Below are 26,513 nucleotides of genomic sequence, written 5' to 3'. Positions count from 1 at the left end.
TGAAGTATATGGGGAAAAGAAAAGTGGTAGAAGTGATGCTACATTACCTCCAAGGCTAGGTTTGACATGGTCATGTAGATTCTACCTTGTACTCCTGAAACAGTCACTCTTGGAACTCAGCCACCATGCTGTGAGGAAGCCCAAGCAGCCTGTAGAGGTCCACATACAATGCAACTGAGGCTCCCAACCTACAGCCTCAGCTGAGTTCTCAGCAAACAGCTTGTACCAACTTGCCAGTCATATGAACGAGCCATCTGGAAAGGATATTCCCACCCCAGCTAACACAACCTTGCTCAAATTACAGATTTGTGAGCAAAATAACCTATTGTCCTTGTCTAAATCATAACATTTTGGGTGGTTTGTTACACAGCAATAGAAAAATAAAATATAACTTAAGTATATAAAGAAAGAAAAAAACTTTCCAGGCACAAAAGTTTCAAACAGCAATAGACATAATTTGAAAACACAGAAATGACCAATAATAAGTGATAGTGAGGTCTGTTACTGTATTTCTTCTTGATATACAGATGCTTTTCAACTTACAATAAGGTTACATCCCAATAAACTCACTGTAAATCAAAAAAATCCTAAGTCAAGCCATTATAGGTTAGGGACCATCTGCAGTGTTATTCAGCTATCTAATAATCTTTCAAAATTAAAATAATATGCTTATGATTTAGAGTGAAACAAACTAGACAAACTATAACAAACATCAAAAATAAAAGAAATTACATAGCTTTATTTGTAACACAATAACTCTGGGTCCTTTAAGAAGCTGCAGCACAATTTTAGATCTAAGCCTAAAAACATCTTCCGCCCTAAATAAATTCTCATTTAGTCATTTCAGAAAAACTGAATGAACAGTAATGACTTTGACTCCCTACAACTAGTTGCCTAGGATTCTATATTTAATCTTAAGCAATGTCTACCACACCTCTAGAACAGTTTTAATCTCACAACACTTGAGGAGGGAAGATTATAGGCTACAGGCAAATACTTAGTGCCAAACATGAATAATCAAAACTGCCTTTAGAGAACCAAAAATGACCTCAGGTCACTTCAGCTAGCAATCCACTATGTATTCAGCTTTGATTGAAATTCATCTTGTCATACAGCTCAACATACCCAAATATTACTGTGCAGAAAAAGAGCAGAAGCCATTTAGTTCTATAACCCAAATCACAGCACAACAAGGTTATGTCCAGCATTCACAGCCAGAAGCAAATGGTATCCAGCAGTGATTTCAGAGTGGGCATTTCTATTCTAACTTAAAGATGGTATAATGAAATATTCAAAATGATAGGAATCTCTCTGAAATACACAAAGCTTCCACTACAACCAAAAATATTTCACTATCAAAATTAAGCATAATGGTAAAATATTCCTCTAGTACACATCATAAAGGCAAATATTAGATGGTAATGAGGTAGAGAACTTCAAAATTATCTCTTACAAATCTCAAGGGGTAAAATTGATCTGCTTCAATGGTCACAGCTCAAAATCAATATGTATAGTCTGGCCATCAACTGATAACAGCCTCAAAGAAAAACAGTGAGAAATCATGTAGATAACTACACTGACACTATTTTCCTATTTAATATTGAGGGAAACAAACAAGGTACTGATTAAATCTAAAATTGTTTTTGGATTGCAATTTTCCTTTAAAAAGTTTAGCCAAGTACCTAAGTAAAATGTCTTTCAGAGAACACATATTTATTAATACAGACTAAAAATATCACAATATACACCCATAATCTGATTAATATGTATAAATTAATTTCATATTTTAAATGCTTGATTAAAAAGTGGGCAGACATATCCAAATTTTTCAAAATTTTACACGCATTAAATTTCATAGTGATCTTCCATGGTGCTTCCAAATTATACAGAGATCTGCAGCTTCAGCCTTATTATTAATCACTGTTGTGTTACAGGTTTGTGTCAAAACACAAAACATGAACCACTCAGCCCTCAGTCCTTCAGGCTTTCCGTGTTGACTGGGGAATTTTTCTGTAGGGTGGTAACCACTTGTTACTCTTTTACATCCATGAAATAATCTTCCTAATGCTACAGAGTATAGGATTACTACCAAAAATTGTGTAACGTATACATTGATTTTATAGAAAGATACCTTTTTTTTTGAGACAGAGTCTCACTCTGTCACCCAGAGTGACACTGGAGTGCAGTGGAGCAATCCTGGCTCACTGCAACCTCCAGTCTCCCAGGTTCAAGTGGTCCTCCTGCCTCACCCTCCCAAGTAGCTGGGACCACAAGCATGCACTACCATGACAGGCTAATTTTTTTGTATTTTTAGTAGAGACAGGTTCTCACCATGTTGGCCAGGCTGGTCTTGAACTCCTGGCCTCAAGTGATCCACCCACCTCAGCCTCCCAAAGTGCTGGGATTACAGGCATGAGCCACCATGCCCAGCCAGAATGATACTTTCTGAATCATAAGTAAATAGGGTAAAGGAGAGAGCCTGGTAGACTTTTTCATGAAGAATATTAAGTTACTTTTGAAAGCTGAATTTCTAAAGAAGCTTTTTTATTTTTAGTTAACTTCAGATTCTCCCCAAACAAAACAATTATGGCTACAGTCATCCACGAAGACCTGTAGATTGAAAGATGACAACAAGTTTGTAAATGTTAAGAGAGAATTAAAACAGACAGATTTTTTCTTACATTTGAAACACTGAATACTGCAGCTAATAATGCGGCTCACTCCGTATTATTAGCTGGAGTAATAAGAATAGCTCACTCTATTGAGTAGTAAGTTTCCCTACTCCCTTGCGTGCCTAAATCATATTCTTTGTCAATTATAAAATACCACATAATAATCTGTCAGAATATTTCCATTAAAATATGTGGTAATGTTCAAAGTTAATTAGTTTAAGAATCCATGCCATTTTCAATGAGAGATGGAGTTCCCAAAATTCAGTGTATTCTGGAACTTTCTGTAAACTTTCAGAAAGGACAAAATAAGAAAGAATACATTGTCACGGTGTTTTTGTAATCAAATACATTTCTAAAGAACAAAAGGAACCATAGAATTAAAAATGACAGCAAAACTCAGTAAATATAAATTTATGATTTGTATATTCTATCATTATTAATATTATTAGTAAAAATCAAAAAAGCACGTAAGAATTTTTGAAATAAGAACTCTCCTTCAATTCCAACAACAAAAAATCATGAATATCTGTGAGATGTTACAATGCTTTTCCTTTCAAATCATACTGCGTGTGAGTAAAAGCTACCCATGTGGTAGGAAGACTGCAATACCTAATACCATCACTATCACCACCACACACACAAATCCCTCAAAGAGAAAATGACTGAAACTTCCCCAGAGATCACTGAAAAATTCAAAAGTGAAGCGAAGAAAAAACATAAAATATTATAGCAACTCAAGTACATATATAATACCAACCCTTTTATTTAAATTATGGAACGTTTCAAACATACAGTAGAGTGATTTTTAAAAATCCATTTGACTTTATCAAATCTTAGTATTTGAAACTTGTAAGCCCAAATCCTTTTTAAGAAACAACGAAGTAGAGAGACACAACTGAAGCCTCTCTCCTACCTCTCTCCAATCCCACTGCCCTCTGTCTATCCTCAGAAGCAAGCATGCTGACCCTGGTGGGTTACCACCACAGTTATTCTTTATACCAGAATCTCTGGGACACATTCAAACCAGTGTGTAGAGGGAAATTTATAGCTCTAAATGCCCACAACAGAAAGCAGGAAATATCTAAAATTGACACCCTAACATCACAATTAAAAGAACTAGAGAAGCAAGAGCAAACACATTCAAAAGCTAGCAGAAGGCAAGAAATAACCAAGATCAGAGCAGAACTGAAGGAAATAGAGACATAAAAAACCCTTCAAAAAATCAATGAATCCAGGAGCTGGTTTTTTGAAAAGATCAACAAAATTGATAGACTGCTAGCAAGACTAATAAAGAAGAAAAGAGAGAAGAATCAAACAGATGCAATAAAAAATGGCAAAGGGGATATCACCACCGATCCCACAGAAATACAAACTACCATCAGAGAATACTATAAACACCTCTATGCAAATAAACTAGAAAATCTAGAAGAAATGGATAAATTCCTCGACACATACACCCTCCCAAGACTAAACCACGAAGAAGTTGAATCTCTGAATAGACCAATAACAGGCTCTGAAATTGAGGCAATAATTAATAGCTTACCAACCAAAAAAAGTCCAGGACCAGATGGATTCACAGCCAAATTCTACCAGAGGTACAAGGAGGAACTGGTACCATTCCTTCTGAAACTATTCTAATCAATAGAAAAAGAGGGAATCCTCCCTAACTCATTTTATGAGGCCAGCATCATCCTGATACCAAAGCCTGGCAGAGATACAACAAAAAAAGAGAATTTTAGACCAATATCCTTGATGAACATTGATGCAAAAATCCTCAATAAAATACTGGCAAACCAAATCCAGCAGCACATCAAAAAGCTTATCCACCATGATCAAGTGGGCTTCATCCCTGGGATGCAAGGTTGGTTCAACATATGCAAATCAATCCACGTAATCCAGCATATAAACAGAACCAAAGACAAAAACCACATGATTATCTCAATAGATGCAGAAAAGCCCTTTGACAAAATTCAACAGCCCTCCATGCTAAAAATTCTCAATAAATTAGGTATTGATGGGATGTATCTCAAAATAATAAGAGCTATCTATGACAAACCCACAGCCAATATCATACTGAATGGATAAAAACTGGAAGCATTCCCTCTGAAAACTGGCACAAGACAGGGATGCCCTCTCTCACCACTCCTATTCAACATAGTGTTGGAAATTCTGGCCAGGGCAATCAGGCAGGAGAAGGAAATAAAGGGCATTCAATTAGGAAAAGAGGAAGTCAAATTGTCCCTGTTTGCAGATGACATGATTGTATATCTAGAAAATCCTATCGTCTCAGCCCAAAATCTCCTTAAGCTGATAAGCAACTTCAGCAAACTCTCAGGATACAAAATCAATGTGCAAAAATCACAAGCATTCTTATACACCAATAACAGACAAACAGAGAGCCAAATCATGAGTGAACTCCCATTCACAATTGCTTCAAAGAGAATAAAATATCTAGGAATCCAACTTACAAGGGATGTCAAGGACCTCTTCAAGGAGAACGACAAACCACTGCTCAATAAAATGAAAGAGGATACAAACAAATGGAAGAACATTCCATGCTCATGGGTAGGAAGAATCAATATCATAAAAATGGCCATACTGCCCAAAGTAATTTATAGATTCAATGCCATCCCCATCAAGCTACCAATGCCTGTCTTCACAGAATTGGAAAAAACTACTTTCAAGTTCATATGGAACCAAAAAAGAGCCCGCATTGCCAAGTCAATCCTAAGCCAAAAGAACAAAGCTGGAGGCATCATGCTACCTGACTTCAAACTATACTACAAGGCTACAGTAACCAAAACAGCATGGTACTGGTACCAAAACAGACATATAGACCAATGGAACAGAACAGAGCCCTCAGAAATATTGCCGCATATCTACAACTATCTGATCTTTGACAAACCTGACAAACACAAGCAATGGGGAAAGGATTCCCTATTTAATAAATGGTGCTGGGAAAACTGGCTAGCCATATGTAGAAAGCTGAAACTGGATCCCTTCCTTACACCTTATACAAAAAGTAATTCAAGATGGATTAAAGACTTAAATGATAGACCTAAAACCATAAAAACCCTAGAAGAAAACCTAGGCAATAACATTCAGGACATAGGCATGGGCAAGGACTTCATGTCTAAAACACCAAAAGCAATGGCAACAAAAGCCAAAATTGACAAATGGGATCTAATTAAACTAAAGAGCTTCTGCACAGCAAAAGAAACTACCATCAGAGTGAACAGGCAACCTACAAAATGGGAGAAAATTTTCACAACCTACTCATCTGACAAAAGGCTAATATCCAGAATCTACAATGAACTCAAACTAATTTACAAGAAAAAAACAAACAACCCCATCAAAAAGAGGGTGAAGGATATGAACAGACTCTTCTCAAAAGAAGACATTTATGCAGCCAACAGACACATGAAAAATTGCTCATCATCACTGGCCATCAGAGAAATGAAAATCAAAACCACAATGAGATACCATCTCACACCAGTTAGAATGGCGATCATTAAAAAGTCAGGAAACAACAGGTGCTGGAGAGGATGTGGAGAAATAGGAACACTTTTACACTGTTGGTGGGACTGTAAACTAGTTCAACCATTGTGGAAGACAGTGTGGCGATTCCTCAGGGATCTAGAACTAGAAATACCATTTGACCCAGCCATCCCATTACTGGGTATATACCCAAAGGATTATAAATCATGCTGCTATAAAGACATGCACACGTATGTTTATTGCAGCACTATTCACAATAGCAAAGACTTGGAACCAACCCAAATGTCCAACAATGATAGACTGGATTAAGAAAATGTGGCACATATACACCATGGAATACTATGCAGCCATAAAAAATGATGAGTTCATGTCCTTTGTAGGGACATGGATGAAGCTGGAAACCATCATTCTCAGCAAACTATCGCAAGGACAAAAAACCAAACACTGCATGTTCTCACTCATAGGTGGGAATTGAACAATGAGAACACGTGGACACAGGAAGGGGAACATCACACTCGGGGACTGCTGTGGGGTGGGGTAAGGGGGGAGGGACAGCATTAGGAGATATACCTAATGCTAAATGACAAGTTAATGGGTGCAGCACACCAACATGGCACATGTATATGTAACAAACCTGCACGTTGTGCACATGTACCCTAAAACTTAAAGTATAATAATAAAAATAAAAAAATAAAAAAATAAAAGAAATATAAAGATTTATATTTTTAAACAATTGTATTTTACCTGTCCGGACAAAAAGTGTATCTTTAAACCATTCAGTAAACAAAATAATTTACAGTATTAATAATATCCATCTCCACACGCTAATGAATATAAGAAAATAATATATATATATACGGTGACAACTCCTTTTATTTTTTTTTATGGTGATGGAGCCTTGCTCTGTCACCCAGGTTGGAGTGCAGTAGTGCAATCTGGGCTCACTGCAACCTCCACCTTCCAGGTTCAAGCGATTCTCCTGCCTCAGCCTGAGTAGCTGGAATTACAAGCGCACACCACCACACCCAGCTAATTTTTGTATTTTTAGCAGAGATGGAGTTTCACCATGTTGGCCAGGCGGGTCTTGAACTCCTGACCTCAGGTGATCCACCCACCTCAGCCTCCCAAAGTGCTGGGATTACAGGCACGAGCCACCGCGTCCAGCCGACAACTCCTTTTTAAACATTGAAACATAAATATGGAAATGAACTACTCACATATGTTATTATATTGCCCATATCCTTCTGCAGCTTGCCTTTTTTTCACTCAAAGTTTCTCCATGAGATTTATCCATGTTAATTCTTTTCAATCTAGTTTGTTCATTTTTAATTGCTGTATAATATTCCACCACAGAAATATGAGTTTAACTATCCAATCTCTTGTTGGTTAACTTTTTCATTCTGCATCATCTTATGTTACTGCAAACACTACTGTGATAAACAGTTTTTCTAAATTTCTTTGTACACATGTATTTTTTGGCTCAGGTATGTGCATCTTCAACTTCATTAAAGATTATAAAATTGCACTCCACTTTACCTAGCTGAGTTTCCACTGGCCCATATCTCTGCCAGCAATTCCGTCAGACTTACATGTTCGCCAATCTGAAGATTATAGAACAGTCATTTTAACTTTCATTTTATCCATTAGTTTCTAGTTCAAGCATCTTTTCCCAAGTTTACTGACCATTCCAATTTCTTCTTCTATAAAGTAACTCTTCACATCCTATGCCCATTTTGTCTTAACTTTTCCTTTTCATTATTAGGCTATTTTTCATATCCTGGATACTAATCATTAAGAAAAGTTTCCCTACAACAAGATCACAAAGACAGTTATGTAAATTTTCTTTTAAATTTTTTTCAAGTTTTCCTTTTCATATTTTAGTCTTATAATGTCAGAAAAAATATCTAACACTCAAATGTCAATAAAAACTAATTGAATAAAAATGTGGTACAGTCACACTACAAAGTACTAATTTAAAAAAAGATGAACATTTCTATGAACAGATACGAAATGATCTCTGAGATAAGTTTAAAAAGGTACAAAATGGGCCGGATGCAGTGGCTCACACCTGTAATTCCCAACACTTTGGAAACACTTTGGGAGGCTGAGGCAGGTGGATCACCTGAGCCCAAGAGCTCGATATCAGCCTGGACAGCATGGCAAAACCCAGTCTCTACCGAAAACACAAAAAAATAGCCGAGTGTGGTGGCACACACCTGTGGTCCCAGCTACCCTGGAAGGTGGAAAGACAGCTTGAGGCCCAGGAGGCAGAGGTTTCAGTGAGCCAAGATCACACCACTGTACTCCAGCCTCGGAGACAGAGTGAGACCCCACCCTGGGTCAAAAAATAAATAAAGTGCATGATGGTGTATGCTATCTTTTATCTTTTATATTAAAATATTAAAATTATATTAAAATATAATTTTATATAAAAATATAAAAATTTATATTAAAAATATAAAAGATATGCTATCGTTTATATTTTAGGGAGAAAATATCACGGCACCCACCAAAGGTCTTTTTAGAGTCAACGAAGCACACAGATTCAAAAGACTACCCAAGATCACATTTTCTGTCAGTTTATTCACGAACCTGAGCTTGCCAGCAAGGCTACAATTGATGCTCTTCTCCTGCGGGAGTCCTTGCAGCAGCCTGGGCAGCACAGCTCAGGTGCATTAAGAAGAGAGCCACACTGGAAAGGTATGGGAGCCACCTAGGCTTAGGAACTTCCAGCCACACAAGCACCAACCTTGTAACAACTCCATAGCCATAGCTTCCAGAGTTTCCATAGAGATCAGAGTCACTGCACTTAGGGAACCCCAAAGCTATGGCTTTCTACCAAGTATTTATCATTCTCCCAGCTTAGATGCAATTTACTAATCAGGGACCATTTTTACCACAAGCAGTCCTGCTTCATAATACAAATAATAGGTTGGTCTTATCGGGTTCCCAGAGACACAGAGTTCAAAAGTTAACTGAAATTCAAATTCCCACACAGAAGGGGGAAAGGTTTTGTTAACCCTTTACCTATAGATAAGCAGAGATATAAAGAAAGAGAGGTAAACACAGAGAAAGAGAAGATAGAGGCAGAAAGATAGATTTATAGATAGAAAAATATATATTTATACAAATACACACATAAAAATATACTTTTCTCTATACATATACAGACAGAGAAAGCGAGAGAGGGGAGAGACAGACAGAAGATGAGACATATTTACCTATATTTGCAAAAAGATATCTGATTGAAACAGATAACCTAGAAAAAATCATTTATGAGAAAGTCAAGAAAATGTGAACTCTGCGGTGAAACCCTGTCTCTACTAAAAATACAAAAAATTAGCCAGGCATGGTGACGGGTGCCTGTAGTCCCAGCTACTCAGGAGGCTGAGGCAGGAGAATGGCGTGAACCCGGGAGGCGGAGCTTGCAGTGAGCCAAGATAGTACCACCGCACTCCAGCCTGGGCAACAGAGCAAGACTCTGCCTTTAAAAAAAAAAAAAAAAAAAAAAAAGTGAACTCTGACTGGATTTGTGGCTATTTTGAGAATGTATTAATTTTTTGGTCTTTAATGACATTGTGAATATATTGACTTTTTAAAATTTCTTGTCTTCTACAGATACATATAAGGTAATTACAAAATGATATGATATATAGATTTTGCTTCAAAATAATTCAGAGGAAGAAGGAATGTATATAAATGAAGTGGGAATATAAATGAAACAAAACTGGCCATGGTCAGGTGCAGTGGCTCACGCCTGTAATCCCAGCACTCTGGGAGGCTGAGGTGGGTGGATCACCTGAGGTCAGGAGTTCGAGACCAGCCTGGCCAACATGGTGAAACCCCATCTCTACTAAAAATACAAAATTTAGCTGGGCATGGTGCCGGGCACCTGTAATCCCAGCTACTCAGGAGGCTGAGGCAGGAGAATCGCTTGAACCCAGGAGGTGGAGGTTGCATTGAGCCGAGATCATGCCACTGCACTCCAGCCTGGGCAATCACAGCAAAATTCCACCTAAAAAAACAAACAAACATACAAACAAAACTGGCCATGAATGAAAAATTGTTGATGATGTGTTTATGTAGGGCAATTATATTATTTTTCTCAACTTTTTTTAGGTTTGAAACTTTTTATTGAACACATGCACACGTCCCTTGATAACTGGGGCTGCCTCCCCATTATTCTCACAGTAGCCCTTCTGATTTTCACTTCATCTTCATAGCGATTCTGAATTTTTTTTTTTTTTTGGCAAGTTCAAGTATGTCTTTGCAAGGACTATCTGGCATGCCTATTTTATGAGAGAGGGTTTGCAGAGTACCTACTCAGCCATATTATCAGAAACAGAAATATTTTCCAGATTCTGTTCTTGTCCTGTTTAGATTTTTTAAGTTCCAAGAGCAGTCACCTTCTACCAGACACTCTGATGTCAGAAGACAAAGCATATTTTGTAAGTGGCATGATTTCTGTGCTCAAATTTAGAACAGAGACACAGCTTTCAACAACCCAAAAATAACTTATTGTGACTCACCAAATTTAAAAAGACGGAGATGATTAAAAAAAGAAAACCTTAATTTACTATGTGACCTCTAAGTATCTCAGCTGAAAATTTTAAAGATAGAAAGGTAAATCAAAAGATATAGAGACTGTAATCATGCACTTAATGAAGCATTAAATCAAAATATTTTTGGCATATGTGAAAGAGTTTAATTTTATCACATTTTTTACTGGCACTGTAGCTATTTGCAAGTACATATAAAACTACAGTGTTACATATAAACTACCAAAAAAGAACTTATTTAGCAACTTTATTTAAAAGTTTACCTTAAGGGAATAACTAAGGATGTCCATACAAAAGGATTTAGCCATGAGAATGTTCTCTGTGGCAAATCAATGGAAATTATTAAATGTGCAAAAGGGAACTGTAGGAATGAATTGTAATACCTTTAAATGATCGTATATCATAACCTTTTAAAATGATATTGAAGAGTTGCATAAATTGACTTAAACACATATTTGTAACACATCACTGAATAGGAGAAATATGGGCCAGCAAAGAACATAGAGTTGGGTTGGTCCAATTTTTACAAAAAAAAAAAGACTAATAACATGACAGCAGGGAAGGGGGAATATGACAATGCATACATGTGTATATGTATATATATGCATAGCAAGTATGAACTTGAAAGGATATATATCAAATTTTTTACAGACATTACCTCAGAGAGGTAAATGTTTAACTTTGGCCTTTGGTGTTCTGTATTCCACATATTCTGAATTTTCTTTTTTTATTTAAATAGAGACAGAGTCTTAGCCAGAGCAGTGGCTCACACCTGTAATCCCAGCACTTTGGGAGGCTGGGGAGGGCAGACTGCTTGAGGCCAGGAGTTCGAGACCAGTCTGGCCAATGTGGCACAACTCTGTCTCTATTAAAATTACAAAAATTATCTAGGTACAGTGGCTCATGCCTATAACCCCAGCTACTTGGGAAGCTGAGACATGAGAATTGCTTGAACCAGGAGGCGATGGTTGCAGTGAGCCGAGATCACACCACTGCACTCCAGCCTAGGCAACAGACCAAGACTCTGTCTCAAAAAAAAAAAAAAAAGAGAGAAAGAGATGGGGTCTCACCATGTTGTCCAGGCAAGTCTTGAACTCCTAAGTTCATGCAATCCTCTAGCCACAGCCTCCCAAGTAACGGGGGCTACAGGTGCATACCACTGTGCCCAGCTTGAATTCTCTATACTACTCATATGAATCCTAAAATTTGTCACTATACAGTCTGATAACAATTAAAGTAAATTAGCATTGGCTACTTTAAGTTTTTAGATATTATAATTATAGAAAATTGTAATGAGCTCATCCAATATATTTCTCCCCAATAAACAGCAGGAAACATCCATGAACTCTCAGACTTCCAGCCTTGAAAATGAAATATTTGCAGGAAACATTAACAGCTTGGAAGTACCAGAAAAATGACTACAAAGTAAACTAGAAAAATAAGAGTTTGGAGTACAAGGATTAGTAAATAAACTCATACCTAACCCACAAGGTTTTTTCTTCTACTTGATCAGGTCTTCCAGAAGCTTCTTGGTCAGTCATTCAAGCATCTGAATTATAAAAAGGTAATCAATTCCCTACATCTAGCAGTGATTCAAGAATCACATATAAAGTACCATCTGCCAATAGTTCAAAAAGTTTCCTATTGGCCAGGCATGGTGGCTCACACCTACAATCCCAGCACTTTGGGAGGCCGAGGCAGGTAGATCATCTGAGGTCGGGAGTTCGAGGCCAGCCTGACCAACATGGAGAAACCCCATCTCTACTAAAAACACAAAATTAGCCAGGCGTGGTGACACATGCCTGTAATCCCAGCTACTCGGGAGCCTGAGGTAGGAGAATCGCTTGAACCCGGGAGGTGGAGGTTGCGGTGAGCCGAGATCGCTCCATTGCACTCCAGCCTGGAAATCAAGCGAAACTCCGTCTCAAAAAAAAGTTTCCTATTAAGTGTTTAGGGGAAAAGATGGAAAAAGGTGGTTTGTCACTTTGATTTTTAATCAAAAGTCCCCTCTCATTGTGGTTGTGATTGTTCACTTTTAACATCACAGTGTATGGAACTAACAGTTGTTTTGGATAACAGAATCTTCTTCTATTAAGGACATCTATGGGCAAGCAAATCATTTTAAAGATGATGACACAAAATAAATCAAGCACTCATGATGCAAATGGCTACTCATCCAAATAGCTGCTGAATAATAACCATCTAAGGACAGTGACACCCAAGTAGCTAATGCAGATGACAGTGTGAACTGAACAAGTTCCTTCAATACATAAACATCCACTCAAGAAAATGTATATGATTCAGAAGAGAATAGACTCTACCACCTTGTTAGTTTAAGATGAAAACCTGGCTACAGTTACAAATTTCAAACGGAGAATCAGAGATTAATTACAAACTACAAATAACTATGAAAACATGAAGTATACTGATAATTAAATAATGTTAAACTCTAGGTTTTATTATGAGAAAAATACAGCATGTGGCTTAAACGGCTGCTGGATAAATTACAAATAAATGGTACCCACATAATCTACCTATCCAGAGAACAATCTAGCAACATTAAGGCAGCACCTTACAAATGTGTGTAACACTTGAGGTAATCTATTAGAGGGGAACACAAAGATGTATGTAACAGGGTGTTCATCATATCATGATGAGTAGCAACCAAAAAACAGGAGCCAAACAGTTCAATAGTGCAGGAAGAGTTAAATTATTGGTGCATCACAAAATAAATCATATAACAAGTTTCTTTTAATATCCCTGAGGAATATTTAATGACATAGTAAAATACTCATGAAAACAGCAAGAAAAATCAACACAATTTTATTTTAACTTGGTAAATGTGTGCATAAAATGCACAGACGCAGACAGAAAACTAAAAAGAGATAAACCAACATGTTAACAATAATTATGTCTGGGGTAGTGAGATTCCAGCTAATTTTGTTTTCTTCTTTAGAGTCTTCTAAGTTTTCTGTAGCAAACGGTAATTTCTTTTATTTAAAAGGAAGGGAATGGAACTCTTTTGGAGTCTGGGTTTCCATTGTAAAAGAGCATAATATATGAGCATCAATCCTGCCAAAAAACAACACGTAGAATTCCTTCTCCCTGTTCAAAAGGAAGCAACTTTGTATTTGCTCCTGGGTCTCTCCCTCTTCCACTCATTCTAACCTATCAACAATAAGGCTGGTAAATCTGCACCTCAAACACACATGTATAGACAAGTATAGACGACACTCACTTTTCTTTAAGTAACAATAAGACAATGATCATTGTGCTAAAACCCCTTAGGAAGGCCAATATCATGACCCTACCTGAGCTGGGTCTTCTTCCAACTGCCCAGGTTCTTCTATGTCCCTTCCTCCCTGCTGGCTGTGCTCCAACCCTGCTGACCTTCTTTCTCTTCCCACATCTCCCTAAGATCTCTCACACTTCAGGAAGGCTGAACCACAAAGTTCTTCCCCTAAGATCTTCACATTCCAAGCTCTTTCTTATCATCCAAGGCCAGAATGCACCTTCTCAGGGAGGTCTTCCCTGACTGTTCTCCAACCTAACCTAGGCTAATAATGTCTGGCTCCACTCCACCTGCACACTGCCCCTAACAGTCACTCTATCACATACCCTGTTCTATGTTCTTCAGGACACTAAAACTATCCCAAATTACTGTGTTTTCTTGTTTATTATCAGCCCCTCCTGTTAGGGCATAAGCACTTACATCTAGCACTTATACACTCCAAGAACTCGACAAAATTACTCAACACACTGTCTTATCTGTGAAAGACCCAGAGTTGAAAATCATTTGGCCCAAAGTAAACGTTCAGGGCCAGGAATGGTGGCTCACACCTGTAATCCCAGCACCTTGGGAGGCTGAGACGGGGCATCACCTGAATCCAGGAGTTCAAGACCAGCCTGGGCAACATAGTAAGACCCTCATCTCTATAAAAAAATACAAAAATTAGCCAGACATGGCGGTGCACACCGGTAGTCCCAGCTACTCAGGAGGCTGAGGTGGTCACCTGAGCCCAGAAGGCAAAGGCTACAATGAGCCAAGATCACACCACTGCACTCCAGTCTGGGCAACCAGAGTGAGATCCTGTCTCAAAAAAAAAAAAAAAAAAAAAAAAGCAAACGTTCAATAAATTGTAAATTTTTTAATTGTTAATCTTTTTATTAAAATAGAATCTTGCATTCTAAATAAAAATTCATTGTACATTATTGAGGTGTCACAGATACATTTAAAAAACTAGAAGACAAGAGAGAGAAGATGCACTTCTCCCTATTCCTACTACTAAGTACAACCAAAAACCATGGACAATATATATAAAACAAATATAAGATGACAGATACATGGAAAGAAGGCAGAAGACCAGCTAGGGGCCTTGAAACCTGAGGATCAACACAGCAATGCATTCACTGAGTTGTCTTTTTGCCTCTTATATCCCAGATTGGGTGTTGAAAAATCCAAGAGCCTAGAAACACCAACAGGTATACATACACAAATATGCAAGAAAAAACAGCTCTCTCAAACCAAAGGACCAAGAGAGGGGCAGCCTGGCAAGACAGAAAATTTTTAGAAAATAGCTACTCTACTTCAGCCAAGCACCATGGAAAAACCACACCCCAGCCCCACCAGCAAAGAGCAAGTAGGCAGCCTAGACTTCCAACCTCATGTGACCATGGCAAGATGCCCCAGCATTATTCCCTGCCAGAGTGGAGTCACAAAAGACCAAGCAGAGAGCTGGGGCTTTCGTCCCAACCCAACGATAGAAAGTCCTCCATCATGCTGTACGATGTTTCCCCAGTGATGAGGCATCCATTCTACTCCACCAGCATCAGTGGAGGCAATAATGAGGATCCCTTCCCCTCAGCAGCCAGGGTAGCATCAGAGGAGTCCTGGTGGAAAGCCTGACCTCGCACTCTCACCCAGCAGTAATGAGGAGCTCTTCTGCCTCCTGAGGTGGCAAAAGCAGTCCACTAGGGATCTGTGCTTCCATCCCAACCCAGCAACATCAATGCGGCACCCTTCTTCCCCCTGCCAATTCAGTGTCAGAGGGGACTCTAAAATAGAAGATTCAAATAACATCCACCACCACCCAAAATGTTTCACGTGTATAGACTTTCAGTTTTGCAGGATAAAAAGGTTCTGGAGATCTGTTTCACAACAATGTGAATATATTTAACACTACTGAACTGTACACTTAAAAATGGTTAAAATGATAAATTCTATGTTATGTGTCATCTACCACAATAAAAACTTTTTTTAATGTACCAATACTAATCAAAAGTAAAAGACTGTTTATCATGCCATACAACTGCTCATTTCCTTAAGACATGTGGAATAGTAGTTATATATGATAATTAAAATTATATTAACATACAACCTATTTTACTGCTTTTGTGAAATACTATATTTGAAACTTAATCAATCCATGCCTGTGCTGAAGGTAAAACACACACACACACACACACACACAAATTCTTCTAAAACTCTCACCCTCTCTAACCACGGATTACATGGTAAAATTATTCAAGTATTACTTTTTCTAATATAACAATAAGAACATTTAATGAGTGAAAATTTAATAGCAAAAACTAGACACATAGATTTGTTAGAAAAAAATACTGTCTCTGAAGGACAAATTTCTTAGCAGAATCTAAATCAGAATAATTAAAGACAAGAAGTGGTTTACCTCTATTTGGACTTCCACAGATTAAGTTTACTATGTAAATCTGAGGGTTATTCATAATAGTTACTGAAATTTTAAGTTTCATTATAAAAACCAAAATTTAATGTGTTTCATTTAAAGCAGAAGAACCATGGTAAACAGTGTATTTAAGTGGTTCCATTCCACACTTCTAAGCAATGTTACCTTCACCATGTTTTGCAAAACTCTGAATTGAAAGGTACACCTCTCTACCTCTTATAGAAAAAAAGACCTGTAATCCCAGCACTTTGGGAGGCCAAGGAGGGCGGATCACAAGTTCAGGAGATCGAGACCATCCTGGCTAACACGGTGAAACCCTGTCTCTACTAAAAATACAAAAACAAAAAATTAGCCAGGCATGGTGGTGGGCGCCTATAGTCCCAGCTACTCGGGAGGCTGAGGCAAGAGAATAGCGTGAACCCGGGAGGCGGAGCTTGCAGTGAGCTGAGATCACGCCACTGCACTCCAGCCTGGGCGACAGAGCGAGCCTCCGTCTCAAAAAAAAAAAAAAAAAAAAAAAAGAAAAAAAAATGACTGTTTGAAATAATGCTGCTTCCTACATTCCCCTCATGAGAATTCACAATCACAATACACATTAGCATATTAAAAACTGGGAAAAATTGTACAACTGAAAATATTTCTAAGTTTGACTCATTGCTTCCCAAATACATATATAGCCAGGCCTACTTTATTTTTTACCTGTTAACACATCATCAAACACTAATATTCTCAGGCAGAGCTTCTGAAACCATCAAGTTCAAACAAATCACCTAGAGATCTCACTAAAATGTAGACTCTGATTCAGCAGGTCTGCATGGGGCCTAAGAGTATGCATTTCCAACAAGCTTCTAGGTGATGTCAATGCTGCTGGTCCAGGGATCACTCTTTAGCAAGGGACTAGAGAAGACACTTTGAGAAAGGCTACTAGAGAGACCTGTTTATCACTATACAGTTCTGTGATATGAATTTAGTACTTACAAACTCTACTGTATATACAATAAAGGCATATAAAGGACTAGAAGAGGATAGGTTAAAAACAGAATGGGGGCTCTATAATTTCAACTGGCAGAGTATTACAAGGAAAGGAATAAAAATAGGTCAGAGCGAGCAGAAAAACATAAAGAGACTCCTCCCCCTAAAAAAGGCAAAGGCTATGGGAGAAAGAGATGGAAGCTGGAGTTGGTGAGGCATAAGAAATGCCAGCATATAGGAAGGACTGAGACATTTTCAGTCTAACATTACTGAAATGGGACAAGGAGGCAGAAGCCATTTAAAGAATTTCTATTTTAATCACTAAAAGGCTCTTATGTTCAGATGAACATTCTGTGCTACAAAGGTTTGGCAAAGTTCAAAAAGGCCTCTTGGGATGAAAAATGAATTCTACAAACATGACATTACTTGTGGAACCACTAAAATTGCAGAAGAAAACAACAATTTTTAATGTAGAGTAACAGGTAAAATCTAAGTCAAACCTTTTCTTGGATTAGTCTTTGAAGATGAACCCCACAGGACAACATGGCAGTGAATAAGGTCAACATATACTGCTGAACTTTGCAGATGGCAGAGGCCAGGGAGTTTATTACTGAGTTCAGTCCCACCTTTTCAATAACATTCTGGAAGGCAGTAGGAGAATGGCGAGTGATTCTACACAAGGCCTACAAAGACAAGAGAACAGATCTGTCAGGCAACTCCAAGTGCATCAATCACTCCCCTGAAAGGTAACACAGGCTTCTGTGTCAAGGAGTAGAAGTTGCTTACTTGGCTCTTTTATTACTTATTTTGGCACAAGAAAGTTGGAAATTTTCAACAAACTTAAAAATAAAACAATCTGGCTGCCAATAAAACCTCAAGTTGTTTTAAAACACTAGAGACTATTGTAGTAATGTAATAACCATTAAATTGATAAATCCATAAGCCTATATAGAAAAATTTCCCTTTAATTAATAAAACACATTATCAAACACCTTAGACAATGAACTAAGTGCTGAAAAACAGTTGTAAAAGTGAATATCTAACATTTATCATTTATAATGTGAGGAACACTATCTGTAAATATCTGAAGATTACCTCATTTAATTCTTCTAACAAATATGAGAAAGGTAGTATTATTATCCTCATTTTATAGATGATAAAACTAAAGCATACAGTAGTTAAGTAACTTGCCCAAAGGCATATAGCTAGTAAGTAGCAAAGCAGGAAGTTAAACCGATATAATCAGACCCCAGACCGTTCCTAAATTGCTCTCAGACTATTAGACATGAAACTTAAAATCAGCTAATCGAATGTATTAAGTGTTGGAATAGAAGTGGGCTCAATTAATCGTGCTTGGAAAGGAAGAAAAAGTCAACAAAAGGTACATAAAGAAGATGACGCTGAGCCAGTTTTTGAAGGGTAGATGGGAAATAGCTGAAAAAGTGAGTTAAAAAAAGATTCAAGCTTGAGAGAATAGAACAAGTATTCACATGGAGACACAAAGACGTAAGCTGTCTGATGCAATTAGAACATTTATCAGGTGTAGAAAAAGAAGTACACAGTAGGAAAGAAGAAAACCTTATGATCTATCTAGAAAAGCAGGCTGGAGCCAGAGTTGGTCAACAAAGCTAGGAACATAAAATTTTATGCCATAAGGAAAGGGAAGGCCTTGAAAGTTTTTAAGGAAAAGAAAGACATGATGATATTCTGTGTGTACATGAGAGACTCCAAAGAGAGAAATAAGCTTAAGCTATGAATAGTTTTATAAAAATACTCATTATAATATCATATAAGCTCCTTCTCCCTGATTTATATTTTAAACAGATTTATAACCTTAATTAATAACCAAAAGATCAAATATAAAACAAATTGTTAGAAATAATGATGTCAAGAGGGGGGACAGGAGGGAGGGATATATAAAAAAGATAAAAAGACTTTGAAAAATATTTCCATTTTCTTAAACATCTTAGAAAAAAATTAAAAACCTTTTTCTCTCCAAGAATAATCTTCCTTTAAATGTTATTCAGTAGAGACGGGGTTTCATCGTGTTAGCCAGGATGGTCTCGATCTCCTGACCTCGTGATCTGCCCGCCTTGGCCGCCCAAAGTACTCGGATAACAGGCATGAGCCACCGCGTCTGGCCTAATTGTGTTATTTTTAGTAGAGACAGGGTTTCACCATGTTGCCCAGGCTGGTCTCGAACTCCTGACCTCAGATGATCTGCCCACCTCGGCCTCCCAAAGTGCTGGGATTACAGGTGTGAACCACTGCACCCAGCCTCAATCTTTATGAAAGTGCTAAGATGACTTTATTATAGCCAGAAAGGAAAAGGTAAATATAACTCAAGTCAAGGAAAATCTAGAAGGACTTTTTCCAGATGCTTCCTCTTGACGGTAGGACTGAGAGGTGGGAGGTAGGAATGGGGCCACGAAGAACCTTCGATCTTTCACATTTATACCATTCAAATTTTTCCAGTAAATGCATATTATTTTATAGTAATATTTAAAGTTACACTCCAATGCCAGTGACTATATTAGATACTTTTTTACTTGTATTGAAATAAACATTTATGGGAGATTTTTAAATTAATACTGTATACATTTACTGCCATTTCTGAAATAAACAAGTAAATATATCCACTGAAAAAATGAGCATTTGTAGAGCACCAACTATATACTTCTCCCTAAAAACGAGTCCCTTTCCTTGTGGAACTATCATATGAAACACCTATAAAATTCTACAAACACCTATAGAATTAATAATCACTGACTCCATTTCAAACATATACCAGGGATTTTTATTCATTTAGAGATATCCATATCAGAATGAAATCCCATCAAATAATTAAACTCTGCTTTGGGCATTTTTCAAATAACTTTTCAGTGTGTCCTCTTTCAAAAAAGCTACAGATGGGTAAATCAGATACCATGGTTTAGGAAATATGAAACTAGGGTTCTTCAAATCTAAATTCCAAATTGCATGAGTTTTGGTAGAAAAGTATCAATAGTAGTAATATCTGAGAGGAATATTAAAAATGAATTCACTTTATTTTTTTCTCTATGTCCATTTAACACAACAGAAAAATGAATTCACTTCCAAAAATCTGGTTATGATTTTAAAATTTTGAGAGGTAGGGGTGTGTGTATGTGTGTGTGTATAGAAAGTATTCTTTAATTAAAAAATACAAATTTTGAAAGTTTTAAAAATGAATCTAAAATTGCTGTTTATGAAATCAAAACAGTATTGTTTAATTATTTTCCTAATCCAAGTATTTTTTTTAAAAAAGATCATTTGAAGTGATGTCCCTAAAGATCAGAATTTTTCTAGCAAATTAGGATTCAATTACTTCAACACAGCAAAACAGTAAGTCTCATTAGCACTATAACAATTCTTGGAGGACCTGGCACTGCAAAACCGACTTTCCATTGTTATAAAATCCCTACCCAGTCATGATGAGGAAATTTCTTAATAAAAGATTTTCCCAGACTACTTCTGGGCAACTGGAATGGATCTTCTTCAGAATGCTGTGCAAAAGCCTAAGAGACTTTCCGTTTTGAAAAGCTCATGCAGAAAATACTCTTTAATTCACTTCTAAATATCAAACTCGGTTGAAAGCTTCTGAGCAACTGAGAAGATGCAGAGCCTTAACAGCACACTAGTATTTGTATTTTCTGAATCAAAAAAAAGAAATCAAATCAAATCTGATCTTCAGTGATGTGGTTTTTAAACATTTATTTATTAAAATAGAGTCTGGTCAGGCGCAGTGGCTCACGCCTGCAATCCCAGCACTCAGGGAGGCTGACGCAGGCGGATCACAAGGTCAGGAGTTTGAGGCCAGCCTGGCTAACAAGGTGAAACCCCATCTCTACTAAAAATACAAAAATTAGCCGCGCCTGCTGGCTGGTGCCTGTAATCCCAGCTACGCGGGAGGCTGAAGCAGGAGAATTACTTGAAACCAGAAGGCAGAGGTTGCAATGAGCCAAGATCATGCCACTGCATTCCAGCCCGGGCAACAAGAGTGAAACTCCATCTCAAAAAAAAACCAACAACAACAAAAAAAAATAAATAGAGTCTGAGATTATATTTTAAAACTGGAAAAAACTGTTCCAGTTCAAAATTCACTTCAAAATTTACTTTGAAAAGAACATTTAGTGTTACCTCCAGAATTTGAATTTTCTTACAGTCTGTTCAATAAAAGCAGTTTCCAAGAAACAGACTCACTCAAAATTGAAGGCTGCATATCTGTTAGAAACATATGAGCAGAATCGCCAAGGAAGAAAAGGTTTAAGAACCATTTCTTTTTGGTATTTCAAATGATTTTTTGATGTCATATGAAATTACCCTGGGAGGTTTTTCAAACTACACACACTCTTATCTGACCCCTGAGAGATCTTAAGATATATCAGAATAGGGGCAGGGGGTGGACAGAGAAGAGGAAGTAGTCAATGTTGCTTGAAAAGCTCCCCTCCAACCCCAGTGAGAACCACTATCCTGCATACTTCTTCACTTTTTGACACCTTTTCATCTCAGCACTTCAGTAATTATGATTACTTCAGCTACCTCTCTCATAGGAACCACTTTACTCAATCTAACTCTACAGGTTTCTGTGGTTCTCACTATGGTCCCTATAGAGGTTTTCCCTATAATCCCAATAAGTCTAAGAATCACTTTTATCTATTCAACACATTCCCCAAGCCAGGTCCACTCCTTCCAACTACCAATACCTACCAATGCTGCCAGTTCTGAGTGGAAAGGACAAGTTAGTTATATTTTACTCTAAGCCACACTGGTGTATTTTAAGAGCTGCAAGGACTAGGGCAGTGGTTCTTAAATATCAGCAGGCAAAATCACCTGGAAGCATGTTAAAATAGAGATTACTGGCCTCTCCCCAGGGGGACTCTCATTCAGTAAGTCTGGGTTTGGGCCCAAAAAAACTACACTTCTATCAAGTTCCCAGGAAATGTTAATGTTGCTGGTGTGGAGAACACACTAGTGTAGAACAATCTATGGAGCCAAGAGATCATTAGGAGAAACAGGTCAGAAAATCACAGACAGGCAGGAAATACAGACAGTTACAAGTGGAACAACGTGTAGAGGTTGCTCCCTCAGCACTAAGCCTTGCTATCCTCCACCTGCTCATTCATTCATCTGATTAGCAGATATCTACTGAGCACCTACCATGTGCCCAGAAAAGGAACAACAGGACTTTTGTCTTCCTGGAACTTACACTAATGAAAAAAAACTGTGCATAAGGCCGGACACTGTGGCTCACGCCTATAATCCCAGCACTTTGGGAGGCAGACGTGGGTGGATCACATGGTCAGGAGTTCAAGACCGGCCTGACCAACATGGTGAAACCCCCACCTCTACTAAAAACAGAAAAATTAGCCAGGCGTGGTGGACACCTGTAATCTCAACTACTCAGGAGGCTGAGGCAGGAGAATCGCTTGAACCCAGGAGGCAGAGGTTGCAGTGAGCTAAGATCACAACACTGCACTCCAGCCTGGGCGACAGACCGAGACTCTGTCTCAAAAAAAAAAAAAACACAGGAAAAAAAACCCACAAACCTGTGTATAAATATGTTAAATAAATAAAGCTGCATTCATTAGAGGGGAGAGAGCAGAGTCAGGGAGGTCCTAAATGAGGAGGTAACACTTAAGCTGAGACATGAAATAAGGAATTGGCCATGTAAAAAACCAGCAGAGACATCCAGGCACAGGAAACAGCAAGGAGGAAAGGTCCTGAGGTGGAAAAATACTTGGAAATCCTAGGAAATGTCTGAAGGTAAGTTTGGAGACAGAGCGAGGGAGGGAAGGAGTGTTACAAGATGGAACCGAAGAGGTAGGCAAGGGCCAAACCACGCAAGATACTGAAGGTCACGTTAAGAATTCTGACCTGTGTCATCACATGTATCCATTAACCTCCAGGACGTGCTCCTGAGAGGTAAATAGCGAAAAAGACCTTAAGAAGGAGATTCAGCTCTGTAAGCCATCCCAGAGAGGAGGCAATTGTCATTCCTTGCCAGGAATGTGTGTGAATTATCTTCCAAATGCATATTCTCAGTTTCTATAACCTCAGTCTTTAATAAATCCCCATGTAAATCTGTTAACCATGCAGGTGCAATTTTTTTTCTTAAGTTTATGATGTTAAAGTAACTGTATAATGATCTCATGCTGTTCCCCCACCTGCCTTTTATTACTAGCAGGAATTTTATGGCCTATTCCTTTGTCTCCCAGTAAAGAGGGGAGTTTAATCTTAGTAACCTCTGCCCACTACTCACACGTAGGGCAGGATGCTCCTTCTTAATCTTTGCAAGAAAAATCTTAACTTGCAATCAATATGCCTGGTATCAAACAGTGGGAGATAAACAAAACATAGTCCTAGATTTCAAGGAGTTTAAAATGTATGACATTATAATAAAATAAACATAACCAATTTACTAAGCAAAATGTGCTGCTTTAAACATTAATATTACCTTAAAGCAGTCATCAATTTTCAACTTCTACCTAGTACTATGAATAAATTATTATTAACCCTTCCAAAAAAAATTGAAAGCTTTGAAAAGTTTAAGCAGGTAAGAAGAGGAGATATGATTTTATGAAGTTCATTTTGTGTGGAGAATCAAGTTGGTGGAGCCTAAAACTGGACTTTGGAAGACCATTTAGCAAGCTACTCCAGTGGTCCAGGTGAGAGATGGCAGTGGCCTGGATTATGGAAGTATCCATACAGCTGCAGAGAGATGTGAGCATATCTGAGAGATGCTGATGAGTTAGAATCACAGGACAAGTTGACCAGCTGGTTGTAAACAATAAAGTGGAAGAACTTAAGGGAAAGGAAAGTATCAAAGAGGACGTCTAGCCCTTTGCTTTCCTTAATGCTCCTTCCTAACCTTCCCGCCCAGTATCCATATGTCAGTCTGAGAAAGGAGGTCAATGAGGGAAAAGAGCGTGCTGAGCTGAGGAGTGGCCAAGGAAGCAGAGTGGTAGCAGGAAGGGAGGTTGGGGTAATATGGAGGAGGCCTCCAGCGGGGAGTGAATGGGAGCTGGTTACACTAAGGGGAACAAATGAACTGAATGAACAAATCAGTAAGTTTATTGAGAATAATGAGAACCCAGTTTCTCTCTGTCTGAGAAGAGATTTACAAACACAGAAAGAGGGAAGACTAGACCAGGCTGGTGGCTCACGCCTGTAATCCCAGCACTTTGGGAGGCGGAGGTGGGCAGATCACAAGGTCAGGAGTTTGAGACCCACCTGGCCAACATGGTGAACACCCTCTCTACTAAAAACTACAAAAAAATTAACCGGATGTGGTGGCGCGCACCTGTAATCCCACCTATTCGGGAAGCTGAGTCAGGAGAATCACTTGAACCCAGGAGGCGGAGGTTACAGTGGCCTGAGATAGCACGATTGTACTCCAGCCTGGGCAACAAAGCAAGACTCTGTCTTGAGGAAAACAAAAAGAAAGAAAGAGGGAAGACTAGAAAGAATTCTGAGGTATTAAAATTAAAATATAAATTAATGAGGTGTTTTCCAAATGTGTACATTGACAGACATTTTTAAAATATAAATGTGTATGCATGGGTACATATATTTTATCTAGCTTTGAATAGTGAGAAGCAACAATGACACCACCCAGGGAATGAACACAAAGAGCACCCAGATCTTCATTTCTAAAAACAGGATTTCTTGGAGAAATGACTGATTCCAAGGCTGTCACAGGAAAAGCATAAAAGGAGGCCAGAATGGTACGTGGTATCAGGAGTTGAGGAAGTGCTCAGTGATAGAAATAAGTCCAAGGACACAGAAGTCATCTTGAAGGGATCCCACTGGCCAAATCTGGGATGATTAGAGCACCCAAACAATAAGCAGTAGCAGTAATAGTATCACATTACAACCCACTGAATAAAATCTATATCCACGAGTCCATGCTGATATGAATACGTACATGCATGTTGAAGAAAGGAAAGTGCTTCCTCAAAATAGAATTCCAACTTATATACAAGGCCATCAAAATCATTTGCATAGCTCATGATCAATAAAAAAAAAATGGTGTTTACATTTTTAAAGGGTTACTGAAAGCAAAACAAACCAAAAGAATATGCAACAGAGACTGTATATGACCTACAAAACCCAAAATATTTATTATCTATAAATATTATCTATAATTAGATATTATTAAATATCTATAGATATATTATATGTTATATATATATCTATATATGTTATAGATAGATATATCTATATATGTTATAGATAGATATATCTATATATGTTATAGATAGATATATCTATATATGTTATAGATAGATATATCTATATATGTTATAGATAGATATATCTATATATGTTGTAGATAGATATATATTAAATATCTATAAAATAGATAAATATTATCTATAAATATTATAAAGGATATTATCTATCCTTTATAGAAAATATTTGCCAACCTCTGATGTAAAAAGAATGATGCAAATGGATAATCATCACATGGCAACCACCACAGAGGTATCTGGTACAGTTAAGAGTCATCAATGGATGCCATGGAGGTTTAATGAGGAAACACAGACAGACCCAGGTTAAGCTTCACCCCACAAAACAAAAGCTCTGCACTCTAAAAATTGTAAATGACGTGAAAAACACAAAGACTGAAGAACTGTGTCAGACTGGAGGAGACTAAAGAGCTATGAAAACAAAATACAGGTGGGGCACAGTGGCTCACACCTGTAATCCCAGCACTTTGGGAGGCTGAGGCGGGTGGATCACCTGAGGTCAGGAGTTCAAGACCAGCCTGGCCAACATGGTGAAACCACATCTCTACTAAAAAATACAAAAATTAGCTGGGTGTGGCGACAGGTGCCTGTAATCCCAGCTACTCGGGAGGCTGAGGCACAAGAATCGCTTGAACCTGGGAGGAAGAGGTTGCAGTGAGTCAAGATCACACCGTTGCACTCCAGCCTGGGCAACAAGAGTGAAACTATCTCAAAAAGAAGAAAGAAAGAAAAGAAAGAGAGAAAGAGAGAGAGAGAGAAAGAGAGAAAGAAAGAAAGAAAAGAAAATACAACCCATGCTCCTGAACAGGATCTTTGCACAGAAAAGAAAAAGGAGACACT

At 38.0% G+C, this 26,513-nt stretch overlaps 1 protein-coding gene across 16 annotated transcripts in view; it reads right to left on the bottom strand.

Annotated features, from left to right (window-relative positions):
• The window catches only part of ULK4 (unc-51 like kinase 4), a 727,378-nt gene that overhangs the window by 532,239 nt on the left and 168,626 nt on the right, over positions 1–26,513 (bottom strand). For 9 of the 16 annotated variants that reach the window (XM_054550402.2, XM_054550404.2, XM_054550408.2 and 6 more), the window contains 1 exon segment: positions 17,904–18,086. The exons of 3 other annotated variants lie outside the window; for them this stretch is intronic. In XM_054550402.2, coding sequence (XP_054406377.2) covers positions 17,904–18,086 — 183 coding nt within the window. 16 annotated transcript variants of the gene reach the window in all.

The sequence above is a fragment of the Pongo abelii genome, chromosome 2, assembly GCF_028885655.2.
Source record: "Pongo abelii isolate AG06213 chromosome 2, NHGRI_mPonAbe1-v2.0_pri, whole genome shotgun sequence".
In the NCBI taxonomy this organism is placed as follows: Eukaryota; Metazoa; Chordata; class Mammalia; order Primates; family Hominidae; genus Pongo; species Pongo abelii.
Note: the sequence above shows the minus strand (reverse complement) of the source record. Positions and strands in the feature narration are given on the sequence as shown.